A 20,132-nucleotide genomic window follows, 5' to 3' on the forward strand; every position below is an offset into this window, starting at 1 on the left:
ACATGAAGAAATGATTTAAAGATGGCGCCGAAGGTGCTTTACCCCGAAAGTTTAGCGGCTAAGGTTATTGCTCTGTAAAACAAGAGGCGTCGAGGGTTCGATTCCTGGTAGAGTCAATATTGATTGATTGATAGATTGAGTTAGTTTTTTTAAGTCCACTTTATGCACGGCAAGACTAATCAGGAGTGGACCTACAGTTGAAAAGTGGTGATTCGGACCACTGTGTGCCTCCACCGAGTATCGAACCTGGGACCCTTTGATTACAAGGCGACGATGTCAATATTGAATGGTCTCGATTAGCCTGTGTGTAAATAAAGGCAACAAAATGGTTGAGTTCGAAAATCGAGTTGGGTTAGTGGTTAATGTTGTCACCTGGCAATGAAGAGGTCGCGGGTTCGATTCTCTAGGTAGTTAAATTAGGCCAATTGTTTAGTCCCGCCATTATAGGTCCTCGATTAGTCCATCTGTGCATAAGTAGTGTTTGAATAAAATCAAGATGGCGGCCTTGGGTTAGTGGTTAATGTTGTCGCCTGGTAATGAAGAGGTCGCGGGTTCGATTCTCCAGGTAGTTAAATGAGGCCAATTGTTTTGTCCCGCCATTATAGGTCCCGATTAGTCCATCTGTGCATAAATAGTATTTGAATAAAATCAAAATGGCGGCCGCGTTTTGTGTTTAGCGGCGGCGGCGGCGGCGACCGGGGGCGCGGCGCGGCGCGGGGCGGAGCGGAGCGGGGCGGCGCGGCGCGGGCGCGGGCGGGAGTTTTTTATTCCGCGAGATGTTTCAACCAAGTGGTTGAGGGTTCGATTCCCAATGTTGGTGAAAATTGGATATTCAATTGTATTTGTTTAAAAGTTCCGATTAGCTTTTTGTGCACAAAGAGAAAATGAACTAATTGGAAATAGTATGTTTATGCTGTAATGAAAGGCCCCCGGGTTCGATTCACAATGTCAAATAGGCTGATAATGATGTTGTTTTTAAAATAAAAAAAGAAGTGTGTTGAGTCCCCATTAGTATTTAGGCAGGAACAGATATTAAAAATCAAAACAAAATGCCTTTTGATTACAACGCAAAGACTTTACCGCTAATGTATAAAGATAAATTAGAATCTGTTGTTTTGCCGTGTGGGGCCCCAGTACCGATTAGCTTAAATGCATAAAGAGTAGGTAAAATAAGCAAGATGGCCGTCACTATTGTTTTGTGATCAAAGAGGAGTCACAGGTTTGTTTCAATCAAAGGAGGCAAGATTCTATGTTTCAATTCCATGTAAAAGTCTAAAGTTATGTTTCGATTAACCTCAATGCATAAAGAGGAATTAAACAAAAACAAGCAAAATGGCGACAGATGTGATAAAAGAAAAATTGAATTAGTTTTTTATAGTGACAAGAAAAAATAGCGAATCATTGTTAGAAATAGAATGAAAATAAAGATACTTGCCTTTGCGTGTCCAGCGCTGTGCAGAAAAGCTCTCATGCTTTATCTCCGACAAGTCCACAATACACATTTTTTTTATTGTATAGTTAATTATTAATGTTGTTATTAACACAGATTCTTACCAGTGTGAAGAAAAGCTCTCATGCTTTATCTCCGACAAATCCACAATACACACTTTTTCATTATATAGTTAATTATTAATGTTGTTATTAACCCGAGTTTTACCAGTGTGGAGAAAAGCTCTCATGCTTTATCTTCGACAAGTCCACAATACACACTTTTTCATTATATAGTTAATTATTAATGTTGTTATTAACGATTGTTACCAGTAAAAATATAAACCATGAGGATTTTTAAAGGGGTGATAAGTGAAAAAAAGCCAAGACATATATTTTATCCCTGTTTATTACCAATATTTACAAAATTCAAAAGAGCCGCACACACACACACACACACATACATATGTAAAATGTTTATATTGTGTCACCAGTTTATCAGCATGTTATTTAACAAGTTTTTATTCTTCAAGTTTGTTCACTCACCCACATAAGGAATTGTGTCACTATCATATCCATTTTCTGCTGCAACCACTGAATTAAAATGTTTCACTATTTTTTCCACAAGCATGTTCTCGCAAAAAACAAACACTTCTTTGGAAAGTCTTTTTCCGTCGATGTTTTGTATAGACAAAGGCTCAGGTTTTGTACATCCATGTAGATGGGAAAGCACAAACTTCTCCTTATTACATGCATGGACAGGGGAAATATCTGTGCAACCGAAACATTGTTCGCGAAGGTCGAGAATGCAAGATTCCACACAGTTTCCAAAATATGATTTCAGATACGGCGACACTGTTTCACACATAACTTTCGCATGCTCGATGCACACAAATATCTTCATAAAGTTCCGCCACGAACTTTCTGCGATGAACACTATCTCCAGGGAACCGTAAGCTGGTTTCTTCCTTATAATGATCTGACGGCGATTGTACAGTGTGGTTATCAGCAATTCATGTTGCTCACTTAGTGGGTAGGAAACACGAGGCTGCTCACCTGGAATAGCGATGTAATTGTCAATTACTGGAAACAATTCCTGAAGAGCGTGCCACTCCTGCAACTGTAGTTCAACACCGGCCGCCCCGCTTCTGTGTAGCCTGACCACAGGTTGGAAATCCAGATGAGAGGAAAGTCCGATTGAGATAACTTTTGTTTTCGAAGCATTCAAATAGTAGACGTGATCAAATAATATCGACTGGCGTATAAGACTAGTTACTTGTTTTTGTTCTTCAGGTAAATGCTGATCGCTCTCTTTCTGAAGAACCCCCTTGAAATTAGTGTACGGTTGAAATCTTTTTTTCAGCGGCATCGAAATAGAGGATTCCATGACTAAGAACTGCGAGATACTGCATGTCGCAGCGTGCAGGTATACATTTGAAGAAATGCGTGGGTGTGTTTTTGAGACGCATGCGCGCGTAGCAAACCAAGCATGTGCTGGACAAAAAAGGTGGAGGGGGCGGGGCATTACAAAGATCAATGGTGAGAGAAAAATCAGCAGAATATCATAAACGTCATATTGAGGAAATATTGGATAACAAATATTAATTAATTTAATTAAAGCATCAACAGCATTGTCGATCTGAAATTAGGTTTATAGACAGGGGGCAAAATGGAAAATATCGACGATGTTCTAGTGTTGGATTGTTTCTGTATTTCCATCGGTATAATCCTCCACCACATTTGAAGCATACTGTTTTATCCTCTTTTTGAATGTAAAATAATCCTGCTTCGGACAGAGCTTCTACAAACGGGAATTCTTTTGATTGCCAGTTTCTGAAAGAGGACAATCTAGCATTGAAAGATCCCATCTCTGGATATTGCGTCATTGTTCTGTAAAGACACAAAACAAGATAAATATTATAAGTAAGCTGTTGTAAACTGTAACGCTACAAAATTATTAATATACTATTAGGACTATATGTAACTTGTATAAAATTTCAAACAGTATTTACTGTCAATATTTTCTAGTATACGTACCGAGTATTATAAATTTAATTTACGAGTCAGCAAATAAGTTGTTATAATATTGTCGTTTTTTATCGGTACTGGGAATAAAATTTGAAATTTATGCATGGGTTTACCAGAGGCTCTATGGAATAAATACAGAAAACAGTAATGCCCACAGTACACAGACCCGTAACTTTGTATCTGATGAGTGTTGTACGTATAGAATTTAGAGTTATTTTCCAAAAATCGCAAATGGTTATGCACATGTGGAGGTTTTCCGTAACTATCAAAAAATTCCCCCCGGGAGTTACTGTCTATGTAAATTGCTACCCAGTGCTTCCCGGGGCTATCTTTGGGATCTGTATTTACAATCAACGCTGCTGGTAGTTCCACATGTACAGGTAATTCATTAGCTGCGAAAACCCCAACATGATGATTGTCAAAGGCTCTATTTGATATTAACCCGTGAAGCAAATTTAAAGTCGACAGCATTGCTGGACACTAAATAGTAATATTGTGCAACTCACCTTTTTATACTTCAAAGTAGACGGTACACGTCACAGTAGATTCCAGAACCAATTTGATCTGGGCCACCAAGCTGTTTATCGTTGTTGAAACAATGGAGAGCTATCTAACACAACGCTGATGCTCGGAATATGTAGGCGGGGTTTACAAACGCGCATGCGTACAATGCTATCAGGCATTTGTTGTGCTGTTGTAAAATGAATTTTGTACTATAACAAAATTGTCAGTATGTGTGTGTGTGTATATATATATATATATACAGACACACACGCATATTTATTTATTGATGAAGTGTGTATATATATATATATATATATATATATATATATAATACAATACAATATAATATATATATATATGTAATTTGAAGATACAACATATCAGTAAAATCTAACAACTAGAAAAATATTCATAACATTCGACTTTTATATTATATGTAATTTAAAACATTCTTCACAGTTTGAGAAATGGAGTGCTTGTGGAAACACCCGTTCTCTGCAATATTGGCTGGTCCATTAGGATGTGGAAAGACATATTTTGTGAAGCATTTTCTCCAGTGTTTACCCCAAATGGTAAATGTAAAATTCAACAATATTTTGGTGTGCTACGGGGAATGGCAATCTGCATACAATGATTTCCCTGGTTTTGTACAATTTCGGGAAGGAATGCCTAATATTGACCAATTTGTGCCAAATTCTGGACCTCATCTTATTATTATCGATGATCAGATGAGGGAATGCGATCAAAGAGTCACAGATTTATTTACAAAAGGGTGTCATCATCGTGATGTTAGTCTTTTCTTTATCACTCAAAATCTATTCCATCAGGGAAAAGGGAATAGGGATATATCTTTAAATAGTCATTATATTGTATGCTTCAAAAATCCAAGAGAGAGAGCCCAAATTAATTATTTATCTAGACAAGTATACCCGGAGAATCCAAATTTTATAAAAGACGCATATTACAATGCCACCGCTGAACCCCATGGATATTTGCTGTTTGATCTGAAGCAGAACACTCCGGAAGAAGTACGTTTTCGGTCGCGGATATTTCCCGACGATGATATCAATTATGTATATATTCCTACAAAAAAAGCAAGCATAATCACTAGTCGTTTATTCTGTCATCATGGCTCCAAGAGTGAAACACGCTAAAGTGCTCCAAGTTTTGTCGGATGCTAAACCAGCTCTTCGCACAGCGATATTACAAGCTGCTGATTCTTCCTTAGTTAATTCAATCTGTGAGTGTTGTTACAATATTCTAAAAGGGAATGTTCCTCTTTCAACACCTCAGAAAACAAGATTGAGCCGGTACAAGAAGGTGATACGTAATCTCTCTGCCAAAGGACACTCTACAAAGCAGAAGAAACAGATACTAGTGCAACACGGAGGATTTCTACCTGCGTTATTAGCCCCTTTAATAGGAGGTGTGTTATCAAGTTTATTTAAGTGAAAAAAATCTGAACATGGAGCATGCCAAAAAAATGGTTATAATACCTCAAGAATTTATGGATAACATGAGACATCCTGTTATGTCTGCACCGTCTACATCCTTATCGCAATTGGATCAGGATATGCAAGTAATTTTGAATCTCAAAGGTCTTTCGGATGATGAAAAATGGAATCGTTACAGTATTGTGCTCCAAAAATTTCTGTCTATTACTCGAAAACAAAGAGAACCTGTGTCGCTACCGATTACAGAATCTACTGAGAAGTTGACTGATATGAAAGAAGAAATTCTAGCTGCTACACCTAGCATGTATCGTAGAAAAGCCGAACTGTTGTATGAACGTCTTTTACATAATAGTAATATTGATTGGGATAAATATGGGGCAGTTTTTATTAACAATAATAAAATTGAAGGCTCAAATATTGTCGATCTAGTATCGGATATAATTCGACCACGAAAAACAAGCAATCCTGTTGGGTGGCAACTATTCAATAGAGCTCTGGCGTTATCTAATATTCCTCAAGAATATATTGGAAACCCCCGGAGACAGGAGTTTATTCAACAGATTGTTTTTGGCAACCCCGGACGCCATGTTCCGCTGTCCGGAGCTAACCAAGAAGAGGCACAAGAATTAACAGAAGCAGAAGAAGAAGAAGAAAAGGAACCAATTTCTTTTGTATCATCATTTCCAGGGCACAAACGTAAACGTACTGTTCCAGTTTGGTCAAGATACAAACCATGAGCGAAAAAATATTAGAGAATATCTGGTACAATCTATCTCATCCAGCATCCTATTCTACAGCTTAAACACTATGGAAAGCTGTAAAAAAATCCATACCATTGTCAACAATCAAACATTGGTTGACAAAGCAAACTGCATACACTTTGCATAGACCTGTAAAGCGTCGATTTCCGAGAAACTTTTATTTTGTGCATAATATCGATGACCAATGGCAGGCTGACTTGAATGACATGCAGAGTTTGCGGAATCACAACAAAGGGTACAGATATATACTCACAGTTATCGATATTTTTAGCAGGCATGCTTGGGCTGTCCCTGTAAAAAATAAAACTGGTGTATGTATAAAAAAGGCTTTCCAGCAAATTTTCAAACAAAGCAAAAGAAAACCTTTGAAATTACAAACTGACAAAGGCCGTGAGTTTACCAACAGTATTGTGCAGGAATATCTCAAGAAACAAAATGTCATTTATTTTACAACAAAGAATCCTGATATTAAAGCTAGTATTGTTGAAAGATTCAACAGAACTTTAAAGGAACGCATGTGGAAGTATTTTACTAAGCAAAGAACCAGCTGTTATGTTAATGTACTCCCAAAGCTTTTGAAAGCTTATAATCATAAAATTCACTCGAGTATTAAAATGGCACCAGCAGATGTTACTCCTGAGAAGGTTTTGAAAGTATGGCACAATATGTATGACAAAAAACTCAAATCTGATTCATCTCCACTATTGTCATTGAAGATGCCATTCAAAATAGGAGATACAGTGAGAATAACAAAAACCAAAAAACGCTTTGACAAAGGTTACATGGAAAATTGGACAAGAGAAATATTTGTGGTGGAACGTATTTTGAAAAGAAATCCTCAAGTGTATGAATTAAAAGATCTACAAGGACATAAAATCGACGGAACATTTTATACGGAAGAGTTGCAATTGGTCCGCTTACCGGATATGCATGAAATTGATAAAATCCTTGCGACCAAAGGTAAGGGAGCCAGTAAAAAGTTGTTAGTTCATTGGAAAGGTTACTCCAGATTATTTGACAGTTGGATTAGCGCATCGTTTTTGGAGTCAAAAAAAGAGAGAGAGAGGCATAAATTTTTGTAGGTATTCTCATCAGTGGTACAAATAACCTTCATAACACATCATGAGAAAAGCAAACGCTTTCTACCTTACTTTGCCTAGTAACAGTTCCATGAAATATTTCCCAAGTAATACTCTAACTAATTACACCACAAAGCTTCAGAATCGTGTGGAGTTGGACACCAACAAATGGGAGATGGCATTGGTAGAAGTGCATTATCCTTATTCAATACTAAACATTACAAGATTTAACAACTATATTCAATATAAATCTATGGATGATATCAAATGGAACGAACTTCGAATATCCGAAGGCTATTACGCATCTATAAACAGCATTGTTGCAGAAATCAATAAATATTCTGAAACATTAAATTTTAGTCTCCGAAATCATCCTGCGTACAAACATGTGACTGTTGATATATCTACCAAGCAGAGAAACATAAATGTACGATTGTCACCTCAACTGGCACGGATATTAGGTTTTAAACCGACCGATGATCTATCAGAAGTAAAAATTGGACGCTCGCCTCCAAATGTTGTGAGAGAAATTCCTTCCCAGATGTATATTTACACAGATATTGCGGAATCACATATGGTGGGAGATGCTGTCGCCCCTCTATTACGTATTATAAACATTAATCCTATGGAACATACTTTTGGAAGTGATGGTGTGCAAATTTTCGATTCACCACATTACATCCCAGTGCAGAAACATAATTTCGAACAAATAGAAATTGACTTAAGGGATAGCACTGGTGCACACATCCCATTCTCCTTCGGACTAGTGTGTTTGAAACTTCATTTTAGACGTTGTGGTGAAAAGCTCTGATTATGAATGACCCATATATTCAATACTACCATCAACAAGCTGGATCTGGTGTGGGTAACATATATTACGGTGGTGCCTATCAAAAAGGACATGGCATTGGAAGTTTTCTTGGAGGACTTTTTCGGTCAGCTTTGCCTCTTATCAAAAAAGGAGCGAAAGCTGTAGGGAAAGAAATGTTAAAAACAGGGGTAAATGTGTTAGGTGATGTTGTAGACAAAACACCCCTAAAACAGTCACTACAATCCAGAATTTCGGATGCCAGATCAAATCTTAAAAGAAAAGCTGAAACAAAGCTAAAGGAAATGATTGGTTCAGGTTATCAGGGGCATAAACATTTCAAAAGGAATCACTCTGCTTCGGGACAGCGAACTGGAAGGATCGCTCAGAGAAAGAAGAGATCCAGTGCCAATACAAACACCAAGAAAACAACCAAACGCAACCGTAAGAAAATTCAAATAACATCAGATATTTTTGATTAGATATGGCGCTAATTAGGGAGAAATCATGTGAGTGTTTTAAAAGTGAATTGGATATTTTCTCGGTAAAACCTACTCAGACAAGCATCTTAGAACACCACACCATCGGATACAAACCTGTTAGTTCTCTGGCAGATAATGCCCCCACCGAGTTTGTAATACCTGGACATGGTGATGATTATATGGATTTAGCACACACAATGTTGAATATAGATGCCAGAATTGTAAAAGCGAATGGTCAGTTATTGCTACCCACAGATAAAACAATTGGACCTGTCAATGATTTTCTCAATGCAATGTTCAGCGAAGTACAAATCTACTTAAATAACAAACTCATCTCGTTTCCATCTCACATGCACCCATACAGGTCTTATTTTGAAAAAGCACTGAACTATGACATATCTGCAAAATCATCTCATCTCCAAAGTGCATTGTGGTACAAAGATACAGCAGGCGCTTTTGATAACGTTTCGGAAGACAACAAAGGCTTTACAAAACGTAACCAACTAACAAAACAGAGTAAAACATTTGATATGTTTGGTTACTTGCATTCTGATATTTTCAATCAAGAGAAATTTTTGATCAATGGAGTGGAAATGCGAATAAAACTGATTCCTTCGAAAAACACTTTCTGCTTGATGGGATTAGATGACAGTGAAGGCAAAGTGGAAATTCTGGATGCTACACTATATGTGAGAAAAGTATCGGTCAGTTCATCCATCAAACTTAGTCACAATCGCATATTGCAAAAACATACAGCAAAATACCCTCTAACAAGAGTACAACTTAAAGCTGTAACTATTCCAAAAGATATTGTTTCAAAAACAATTGACAATGTGATACTTGGACGTCTTCCGAAACGATTAGTTGTGGGGTTTGTTACCAACGATGCATTCAACGGCACTCTGTCTACAAACCCATTCAATTTTCAACATTTCAATTACAACTTCTTTACTTTATATGTTGATGGAGTCCAAATTCCCGGCAAACCACTTCAACCAGACTTCGAAAACAACAAGTACATAACAGCATATCACACATTATTCTCTGGAACAGGGATACACTATATGGATGAAGGAAACAATATATCGCGTGAGGAATACCCCCAGGGATACGCATTACTTGTTTTCGATATAACACCAGACGCAGCTGCAAGTGCCATATCCCACTGCAGTCTTCAACGGCAAGGGGCTGTTAGCTTGGAAGTCCACTTCAAATCGGCTTTGGAATCTACTGTGACTTGTGTTATCTACTCTGAATTTGACGCTCTCATGGAAATTAATAATCAAAGAGATATTCATCTGGATTAATTGTATAACAAGGTGAGTTGCACAATATTACTATTTAGTGTCCAGCAATGCTGTCGACTTTAAATTTGCTTCACGGGTTAATATCAAATAGAGCCTTTGACAATCATCATGTTGGGGTTTTCGCAGCTAATGAATTACCTGTACATGTGGAACTACCAGCAGCGTTGATTGTAAATACAGATCCCAAAGATAGCCCCGGGAAGCACTGGGTAGCAATTTACATAGACAGTAACTCCCGGGGGGAATTTTTTGATAGTTACGGAAAACCTCCACATGTGCATAACCATTTGCGATTTTTGGAAAATAACTCTAAATTCTATACGTACAACACTCATCAGATACAAAGTTACGGGTCTGTGTACTGTGGGCATTACTGTTTTCTGTATTTATTCCATAGAGCCTCTGGTAAACCCATGCATAAATTTCAAATTTTATTCCCAGTACCGATAAAAAACGACAATATTATAACAACTTATTTGCTGACTCGTAAATTAAATTTATAATACTCGGTACGTATACTAGAAAATATTGACAGTAAATACTGTTTGAAATTTTATACAAGTTACATATAGTCCTAATAGTATATTAATAATTTTGTAGCGTTACAGTTTACAACAGCTTACTTATAATATTTATCTTGTTTTGTGTCTTTACAGAACAATGACGCAATATCCAGAGATGGGATCTTTCAATGCTAGATTGTCCTCTTTCAGAAACTGGCAATCAAAAGAATTCCCGTTTGTAGAAGCTCTGTCCGAAGCAGGATTATTTTACATTCAAAAAGAGGATAAAACAGTATGCTTCAAATGTGGTGGAGGATTATACCGATGGAAATACAGAAACAATCCAACACTAGAACATCGTCGATATTTTCCATTTTGCCCCCTGTCTATAAACCTAATTTCAGATCGACAATGCTGTTGATGCTTTAATTAAATTAATTAATATTTGTTATCCAATATTTCCTCAATATGACGTTTATGATATTCTGCTGATTTTTCTCTCACCATTGATCTTTGTAATGCCCCGCCCCCTCCACCTTTTTTGTCCAGCACATGCTTGGTTTGCTACGCGCGCATGCGTCTCAAAAACACACCCACGCATTTCTTCAAATGTATACCTGCACGCTGCGACATGCAGTATCTCGCAGTTCTTAGTCATGGAATCCTCTATTTCGATGCCGCTGAAAAAAAGATTTCAACCGTACACTAATTTCAAGGGGGTTCTTCAGAAAGAGAGCGATCAGCATTTACCTGAAGAACAAAAACAAGTAACTAGTCTTATACGCCAGTCGATATTATTTGATCACGTCTACTATTTGAATGCTTCGAAAACAAAAGTTATCTCAATCGGACTTTCCTCTCATCTGGATTTCCAACCTGTGGTCAGGCTACACAGAAGCGGGGCGGCCGGTGTTGAACTACAGTTGCAGGAGTGGCACGCTCTTCAGGAATTGTTTCCAGTAATCGACAATTACATCGCTATTCCAGGTGAGCAGCCTCGTGTTTCCTACCCACTAAGTGAGCAACATGAATTGCTGATAACCACACTGTACAATCGCCGTCAGATCATTATAAGGAAGAAACCAGCTTACGGTTCCCTGGAGATAGTGTTCATCGCAGAAAGTTCGTGGCGGAACTTTATGAAGATATTTGTGTGCATCGAGCATGCGAAAGTTATGTGTGAAACAGTGTCGCCGTATCTGAAATCATATTTTGGAAACTGTGTGGAATCTTGCATTCTCGACCTTCGCGAACAATGTTTCGGTTGCACAGATATTTCCCCTGTCCATGCATGTAATAAGGAGAAGTTTGTGCTTTCCCATCTACATGGATGTACAAAACCTGAGCCTTTGTCTATACAAAACATCGACGGAAAAAGACTTTCCAAAGAAGTGTTTGTTTTTTGCGAGAACATGCTTGTGGAAAAAATAGTGAAACATTTTAATTCAGTGGTTGCAGCAGAAAATGGATATGATAGTGACACAATTCCTTATGTGGGTGAGTGAACAAACTTGAAGAATAAAAACTTGTTAAATAACATGCTGATAAACTGGTGACACAATATAAACATTTTACATATGTATGTGTGTGTGTGTGTGTGTGCGGCTCTTTTGAATTTTGTAAATATTGGTAATAAACAGGGATAAAATATATGTCTTGGCTTTTTTTCACTTATCACCCCTTTAAAAATCCTCATGGTTTATATTTTTACTGGTAACAATCGTTAATAACAACATTAATAATTAACTATATAATGAAAAAGTGTGTATTGTGGACTTGTCGAAGATAAAGCATGAGAGCTTTTCTCCACACTGGTAAAACTCGGGTTAATAACAACATTAATAATTAACTATATAATGAAAAAGTGTGTATTGTGGATTTGTCGGAGATAAAGCATGAGAGCTTTTCTTCACACTGGTAAGAATCTGTGTTAATAACAACATTAATAATTAACTATACAATAAAAAAAATGTGTATTGTGGACTTGTCGGAGATAAAGCATGAGAGCTTTTCTGCACAGCGCTGGACACGCAAAGGCAAGTATCTTTATTTTCATTCTATTTCTAACAATGATTCGCTATTTTTTCTTGTCACTATAAAAAACTAATTCAATTTTTCTTTTATCACATCTGTCGCCATTTTGCTTGTTTTTGTTTAATTCCTCTTTATGCATTGAGGTTAATCGAAACATAACTTTAGACTTTTACATGGAATTGAAACATAGAATCTTGCCTCCTTTGATTGAAAAAACCTGTGACTCCTCTTTGATCACAAAACAATAGTGACGGCCATCTTGCTTATTTTACCTACTCTTTATGCATTTAAGCTAATCGGTACTGGGGCCCCACACGGCAAAACAACAGATTCTAATTTATCTTTATACATTAGCGGTAAAGTCTTTGCGTTGTAATCAAAAGGCATTTTGTTTTGATTTTTAATATCTGTTCCTGCCTAAATACTAATGGGGACTCAACACACTTCTTTTTTTATTTTAAAAACAACATCATTATCAGCCAATTTGACATTGTGAATCGAACCCGGGGACCTTTCATTACAGCATAAACATCCTATTTCCAATTAGTTCATTTTCTCTTTGTGCACAAAAAGCTAATCGGAACTTTTAAACAAATACAATTGAATATCCAATTTTCACCAACATTGGGAATCGAACCCTCAACCACTTGGTTGAAACATCTCGCGGAATAAAAAACTCCCGCCCGCGCCCGCGCCGCGCCGCCCCGCTCCGCCTCGCGCCGCGCCGCGCCCCCGGTCGCCGCCGCCACCGCCGCTAAACACAAAACGCGGCCGCCATTTTGATTTTATTCAAATACTATTTATGCACAGATGGACTAATCGGGACCTATAATGGCGGGACAAAACAATTGGCCTCATTTAACTACCTGGAGAATCGAACCCGCGACCTCTTCATTACCAGGCGACAACATTAACCACTAACCCAAGGCCGCCATCTTGATTTTATTCAAACACTACTTATGCACAGATGGACTAATCGAGGACCTATAATGGCGGGACTAAACAATTGGCCTAATTTAACTACCTAGAGAATCGAACCCGCGACCTCTTCATTGCCAGGTGACAACATTAACCACTAACCCAACTCGATTTTCGAACTCAACCATTTTGTTGCCTTTATTTACACACAGGCTAATCGAGACCATTCAATATTGACATCGTCGCCTTGTAATCAAAGGGTCCCAGGTTCGATACTCGGTGGAAGCACATAGTGGTCCGAATCACCACTTTTCAACTGTAGGTCCACTCCTGATTAGTCTTGCCGTGCATAAAGTGGACTTAAAAAAACTAACTCAATCTATCAATCAATCAATATTGACTCTACCAGGAATCGAACCCTCGACGCCTCTTGTTTTACAGAGCAATAACCTTAGCCGCTAAACTTTCGGGGTAAAGCACCTTCGGCGCCATCTTTAAATCATTTCTTCATGTCTTTGAATCATACGCAATGGTTGCGCGCGCATTTCCTCCACACACACACAAACATACGCACGTGTTAGGTTAGCATACATCAAGAAACAACGTGACAAATCCATTGACCCCCCTCCCCCCACCGCTTCCGATGTCTTCAAGGTGATCAGACACGTTCTGCTGACTCAACAATAAAATCGCTCGTACCCCGCTACACCGGATGTAACATAACACCAGCCGCATCAAATTTTTGCTGACGCGTAGGAACATAATGCTGTCATTCTACTAGCGTATATTCACAAATAATAATAACAATACTTTTATTTTTTTCCCATTTGTGATAAACATATAGTTCCTTCTTCTAGTTAGTTTATTTTGATTTCTCATTCACTCTGGTCGAAAACAGTATGAACAGAAAAGGAAGAAGAAAGAAAGAATAAAGAAAGGATCCAGCATTCTACAGCACGATTCGTGGAGAAATGTCATGTGAATCTGAAGTATCTTAATGCTGCGAGTAAACACTTCACGCCCGACCCTGTGGCCGAGTGGTTAGCACATCGCGCTGCGACGCCAAGGGTCCCGGGTTCGAATCCCGGTCGGGCTTGGTTGTTTGTGAATGTCCATTCATCAATTTCATCATTTCATCACTCATCCCCATCTTCGCAAATTAGCCAAGAGGCACAAAACGCGAAGTAAAATAAACTAAATCAATCAATCAATCAATCAATAAACACTTCACTTTCGTACTGTTATTCCCTCTTCAGTTTGGAAAGGGAGTGGGAGAGTTATATACTATTTCTTACGTGTTAAGTTATTTATTTTTACATACATACACATCTTAAGATTGGTCTTTGGTTCGTGTTTAAGATAGAGAGAGTGAATACGTGTGACAAACAGAAAGAAAGGGTGAATGCTATTGGGAGCGTTCCTCTAAGTTGCTGTAAATACCTTGTATAATTAGTTCAGCCGAGTAGTAATAATAAACAATCAAATCTATCTTATATTTCATATTTAATGCAGATTTTGACGCAACCGGCATAAAACCGCTTGTTTAAGTTCAGTGTAGGATAAAATGTTCCCTGTAAGATTTTCGATTTTATGTGCGTTTATACCACTGCGGAATGCCATGTTTATAATAAACTCATAATTTTTCTTTTAGTTGAACAAGATAGATATTATGTAACCAAGGGGTTCCGGGTTCGATTCCCGGTGGAGGCACATAGTAGTTCGGATCACACTTTAAACTGTAGGTTTAGTAGAAGTGGACTTACACATCAAATCAATGAATCAATCAAGATAGATTTTATTCTGTATCCTTCAGTCATTAATGAAAAAGATAAATACTTTTTCTCGCCATCAATGGTAAATGATTAAAGTCCATAAATATTTACACGAGAGGCATTTGAACCTACAACCATTTCAGTGTTAATCTACTACGCTAATCACTATCACACGCACTCAGTACTGATTTGGTTGTGCTATGAGGACAAGACGAAAAGTAATAATTTCAATTATAAAGATAATCTCCCTTCATTTGGTATTTTGTAAAGAGCACAAAATACTATTTTTTAGCAAATTATAAAAGCTGGTATGAATCGTTTCAAAACATGCATAGAAATGTATCCTATATTTAAGGAGAGGACGACTTGGAACACCAGTGTGTCCAAAGTGTGTCTGGTCAGAGAACCCATATCAGTTATTGTGGATATCTGGGGAAACGTTAAGCCATACGCCATTTAATTTACCTTGAACTGTCAAGATTCCAGACTATCAACAAGGATACCATTATTTAGAAGCATGTCGTCTAAAGCTTAAGCCATGAAAATAGTACAGTCAAGGTTACGCCGCCCACCTACAATGTTGCCAATTAGCAACAATTTCAACCGCATACGTAAAACGCGCGAGGTGTCGACTGGGCAACTTAAAAGAAGTGGCAACCTTGGAGTGCCAGGGATGTGGAGGAGGCAAGGAGATGCTCTGGTCTTGACTGGTCTATTTTCGTGGAGAGAGCAATAGTATATCGCATTGTTGATATTTATTTATTTATTTATCAGAGAATTCCAAATACAGCTTTGGCCATTTTACATTGGAATGCAATAACAATGGAAATAACAAAAAATAGCAATGGAGGTAAAAATAAAGAATAATAACATAAACTAAAATATATACATATGAGATAAAGTGGATTACATGTTGTTACACAGTAGCTTTTTAAAACGTGACTGGTTTTCAAAAATATCAACTTGGTTTTGTAGAGTGTTGTATTGGCCGGGAAGTCTGTGGAAAAGAGAACGCTGTATATTGCTTAATCTGGGTTCTTATATGTGAAAAGCTGAGTACTCCTTGTGGTGCGGAACGGTACTCGAAAGTGAATTTGTTGAAGAAGCCGATCACTTCTTATGTTTCCATTGGTTATTTTATGGAGGAAAATATGGTCTGCAAGTATGTGTCTATCATGAGTGGTATGGATATTAAGCATTTTCAGAAGGATGGACTTTTGTAAATGTTTTGTGGATGGAATTCGGTGGCGAACAATGGCCAGGAAGAAATTTAGAACATAATTTAGTCTATCTAAATTTGAGGGGCATGCCATAGACCAGATCGGAGAACAGTATTCAAGTTTTGGTGAAACGAAAGATTTGTAAAAAGTGCCGAGAGCAGACAGGTTGTTTATTTCAGTAAAACGATAGAGTAGACCCAGCATACGCATGGAACCCTTAGTGACTGCAGAGATGTGGTCAGAAAAGGAGAGTTTCTCATCAAGTATGACGCCTAGGTCCTTCTGTTGGGTTTTGGAAGAAGACATAAATAGAATGTAACATAAAATCATAATAGTTGGCTCCTTTGACTGTGAATAATTGATTATTTAATGTCGCTGTTCTGCTTCCTTAGGCGAATTGATGAAAATGACTGGTGGTTAAATGAACTAAAGGGGATAAAATAACAATGAAATGTCGAAGCGACATGGGACCCAGAATTTCTGGCAGCGAGACGTTTGAGTTGGTTAGCTTGTTGTAGTGTTTAGATTTGTATAGATGTTTTAATTGACAGTTCCACGTGAATTCTAACATTAACTAAATACAATCTGACAGTAAAATTTAATTTAATCTTGAACTCATGTACGGCGGACATTCGATTCAGTGTTATACATATACAGGGTGTATCAGAAGTGATGGCGCAACCAGAATGGTATAAAGTACAAGATAGTAGAAGCAAAAAGGTCTCAGTAAACATGGGTCACAAACGAACTGTTTAGGAGATCATTGCTAATGTGTGATTACGATCCGCCACTGACTTGATTGTTTGTACACATCGTATGCTCTTCACGTGTGACGTGAAATAGTCCATCTTAGTAACAAATAACAGAATTCAAAGGTTCACCTCGCTAGATATTACTGTGTTCGACATAAAATAAACGTTGAAGCTTTTGTTCATGTTCAGTTTTTTCCCCCGCTCTCACACACACACTCACTTCCCCGCACCTAGAAACATTAACTTATTCATAATTCAAAGTTTCTGATATACCTTTTTCTGATGCCCTCTTAAACCATGGATATTTTTTCAATTGGTCAAAATTTAATCGACTCTTCTTAGCATTCCCCTAGAAAAAAAGATAAATCTATAACACTGAGAAATATTAAGAGACTTAATTAAAATACATAAATATTAGATTAGGTTTCGTACGTAAATAATTGATAACATCTCTTTGATCATCAGGCTTAGTTATGAGCTGTTCAAACAAATTTTCAGTGTGAAACTTGGTTTTTCTAAACAAATGCACAGGATGTCATAATCTAAATTCAATTGCGTGTCTGTATATACATTTTCATTCCAGAAAGTGTATACTTAATCTAATCAAACCAAATAATAAAATACAGGACACGTAATTTAAATATTTCGAGTAAATATAATTTTATGAATGTACATTAATTTGGGTTCTTTACAAAGTTTCAAGAAACATAAATTAATTCATATTGGCTCATACTGCATTCATGCAAGAAATGTATTATTGAAGGTCATAAAACAAAATATAAAATATATATTTTATAATACATTATCAACTGATAAATCTAAGTCAGAAAAATCTTGTCTAAAGGTTCAGATACAAAATATTTCTTTAATGTAAACATTTAAATGTACAGACATTACGTTGCAGTCACCAATTGTCAATGGAAATATCGTGTCGTAGCCCTAGTGGCTTGGCACTCGCTCACACAGACCCCCCCCCCCCCCCCAAAGGACTGCGACTGAAGTACGAACCTGACCAGATCAAATTAACTAAGCAAAGTTTAATACGTAGTAGATAGGCCTAATATCATCGTGTTTGAAAATAGCAGCACAGCTTAAGACAGACGCGAAGATGAAACTTACTCTGTCCGTGCATGCAGAGCCTCGAACCTCTCTCTCTCTCTCTCTCCTCTTTCCACTTTATGATCACTGCCGTCTCTTTTTGTTCTGTCCGTATTCCTCAGTCCCAGCTTGCTCACCTCGGCAGTGACCGGATAATTACCTGTGCAATTTTCTTCTCATCACCTTTAAGTTGCGTCATACCTACACCGACAGACATTTCATGATCTCTAAAGTGAAGAATATACTGTAACACAACTGATGACTGCGTTAACAAAGCAACTCTAGCCAGCGCGCAAGATTGCAATATCAAAATAGAGTAAATAGCACAGAATGAAGTGTCAAATTATTTACAGACACTTTTGTTCATGCAAATATTAAGTAGTACATAATTCGATTTAATTTGGATTATTGGTTGAATTGGTGTTTTAAGTTCACTTTATACACAGTAATACTAATCGGAACTGGTCTACAGTTTAAAGTGGAATCCGAACCACTATGTGTCTCTAGCGGGTATCGAACCCATGACCCTTTGATTACAAGACGACGACGCAACCACTACGCCATCGGGGAGATTGGATATATTGATTTCCTAGCAGATGAATTTCATTTAAGAAGTAGGAGGGCCTCCCCGATGGCGTAGTGATTACGTCGTCGTCTTGTAATCAACGGGTCCTGGGTTCGATACCCGGTGGAGGCACATAGCATAGTGGTTCGGATCCCACTTTAAACTTTAGGTCCAGTCCCGATTAGCCTTTCTGTCCACAAGGTGGACATAAAACAACAAATCAAATCAAAAATTAAATCATTTAAGAAGTAAAATATACTAACTGATAATATCTTAGAGTGAGGTGTAACATATGAAACATGATACACAACTCAATGGATATGGATAGCAGTAACATATATAAAGGGCTCTGATGTAAAACACGGTAAGTGACATTTTGGTCATTTCTGAGTTTATTAAGAGAAAAGGTTATAGAAGCTATACTATAGATAAATTGTTTTCTTGTTGTGTTTACCATTTTCAAAGGCTTCACTGAGTCCAAAGCAAATTGTATAACATGGTAATCTCACTCGAGAATTAATTGATGGCGCATTTTATTTCGAAACTAAAAAAATACCAAAATGTCACCATGTTTTACACCCGTGCCCGTAATATGATACTTTCAACCTTATAATGAAAGGTGTAATACATTATTACTTTTTCGATAATATATGCCACATTAGCTCGCGAGTTTTGCTTTAATTCAACCACAAGATCAACATTATTAAAATATGCTTATTGCGATGCACAATTTCACTTTTCCCCAAACAGATAGTAATAATTTATGTATTCATCCTAACCATAAATATGTTAATCTAGGAAACTACGCAGTAAATTGATATACTGCTATTAAAGTATAATGAACAGCATACCCAAAGAAATTAATATTAAATAAAAATATTGTTGAGAAAATGTTTAACAACAACCTAATTTTGAAATGGTTACAGAAATTTCAGCAATGTAAATTTTGTTTGAATATGACAAATGTTCTATTATGCTGTTATGGTCTTGGCATAATTACACTCACAAACTCGCTAAATATATTTTCGTTATGTACGAATAGAATATCACTAGAAATATGTAGATTTCAGATTGACTCATTTACCTCCGCTATCAAAGCCAGCAACGCTATGAGAAGACAGGCCTTCATTCTGTTCATCACTGAAACCTCTATGTTCGTGTAAATGCTCGTCTTAGACCAAACTATGTTCGAGTACAGAAAGTGGGTTATTAATAGCAGATGTTGACGCAATCCACTTGTGATACACAATGATCAGATAAATCTATTGTAGAAAGAAGTTCAAAAGTTTGGCATTTATCTATTCAGGCGCACGATAATATATTTAAAAAAAAGCATTGTTCTCATTCAGTAATTCAAGTATTATCATTGATGGAATAAGGAGAGGTAACGGGAAGGGTGTTATCACTCCAACCTTGATT

The 20,132-nt window shown here is 37.3% G+C and overlaps 1 protein-coding gene across 1 annotated transcript in view; it reads right to left on the reverse strand.

The window, feature by feature from the left end:
- LOC146000076 (trypsin-like) overlaps positions 1-19,919 on the reverse strand; it is a 99,637-nt gene extending 79,718 nt beyond the window's left edge. The window contains exons 1-2 of the mRNA XM_083137406.1: positions 19,798-19,919; positions 17,324-17,399 (exon numbers count right to left, since the gene is read on the reverse strand). Coding sequence (XP_082993532.1) covers positions 17,324-17,399; positions 19,798-19,851 — 130 coding nt within the window. The 5' untranslated portion in view covers positions 19,852-19,919. The remainder of the gene's footprint in view (positions 1-17,323; positions 17,400-19,797) is intronic.
- Positions 19,920-20,132: the final 213 nt, after the last annotated feature.

Source organism: Lepisma saccharinum, chromosome 16, assembly GCF_977018435.1.
Source record: "Lepisma saccharinum chromosome 16, izLepSacc3.1, whole genome shotgun sequence".
Classification (NCBI taxonomy): Eukaryota; Metazoa; Arthropoda; class Insecta; order Zygentoma; family Lepismatidae; genus Lepisma; species Lepisma saccharinum.